General features: G+C 47.4%; 1 protein-coding gene across 1 annotated transcript in view; it reads right to left on the minus strand.

Annotated features, from left to right (window-relative positions):
- Window positions 1–706, minus strand: part of LOC106297143 — a 2,137-nt gene extending 1,431 nt beyond the window's left edge. The window contains exons 1-2 of the mRNA XM_013733425.1: window positions 501–706; window positions 3–297 (exon numbers count right to left, since the gene is read on the minus strand). Coding sequence (XP_013588879.1) covers window positions 3–297; window positions 501–706 — 501 coding nt within the window. The remainder of the gene's footprint in view (window positions 1–2; window positions 298–500) is intronic.
- Window positions 707–762: the final 56 nt, after the last annotated feature.

Genomic DNA, 762 nt, shown 5'->3' on the forward strand with positions numbered 1-762 from the left:
ACTTTTGTCTCATCTTGCAGAACAGCGACATGAGCGGAGGTAGCTGGCTGAGTGTTTTGGTGTTTCTGCATCTGAGGTGGATTGTTATGCGGTTGGCTTAGAACATAGGTCTGGGGTTGGTAGTTCTTTTGATACCCGGCATACTGACCTTGGTTACTCTGTGCAGGATCAGCTGGTTTGTCTTGCTTAGGCCAGAAAAGTTGTGGGTTGTTCCTCACGTTAGGGTTTGGGTGGTAGTTTTTGAGCAGCCATCCTTGCCCATTCACGTAGCTCACCTCTTGCTGATCGTCTCCTCTCCTGATATTTCAGCATCAACCGCCAGGTCACCGGCACTCTTCTCAAGAGTTGCTTCTTTCATTATGAACACTTGGCTTTGGTTTCCCTTAAGCAGTTGGTCGACCTTTGCAGCGAGATCATATATGTTGTTCACACTCTTCGAGCGGTCATGCTCCTTGTTCTTGTTTAGTGAACTTGAAGCCATGTTCTCAATCAGCTCGAACGCACCAGGGGTGGTTTGAGTCATGAAGTCTCCATTACTCGAAGAATCAAGGGTGTTTCGAAACTCATAGCTCACTCCATCATAGAATACCTCCAATATATAATCATCGTCAAACCCATGGTGCAGGCACTCTCTCTGGTACTCCTTGTACCTCTCCCAAGCTTCATGAAAAGGTTCATCCGACTTCTGCTTGAAATTGGAGATCATGTGCCGTACAGCCGCGGTTTTAGACTTCGTGTAGAAGTGGCTCAGGAACGCTGATC

The sequence above is a fragment of the Brassica oleracea genome, chromosome C6 (genome assembly GCF_000695525.1).
Source record: "Brassica oleracea var. oleracea cultivar TO1000 chromosome C6, BOL, whole genome shotgun sequence".
NCBI lineage: Eukaryota > Viridiplantae > Streptophyta > Magnoliopsida > Brassicales > Brassicaceae > Brassica > Brassica oleracea.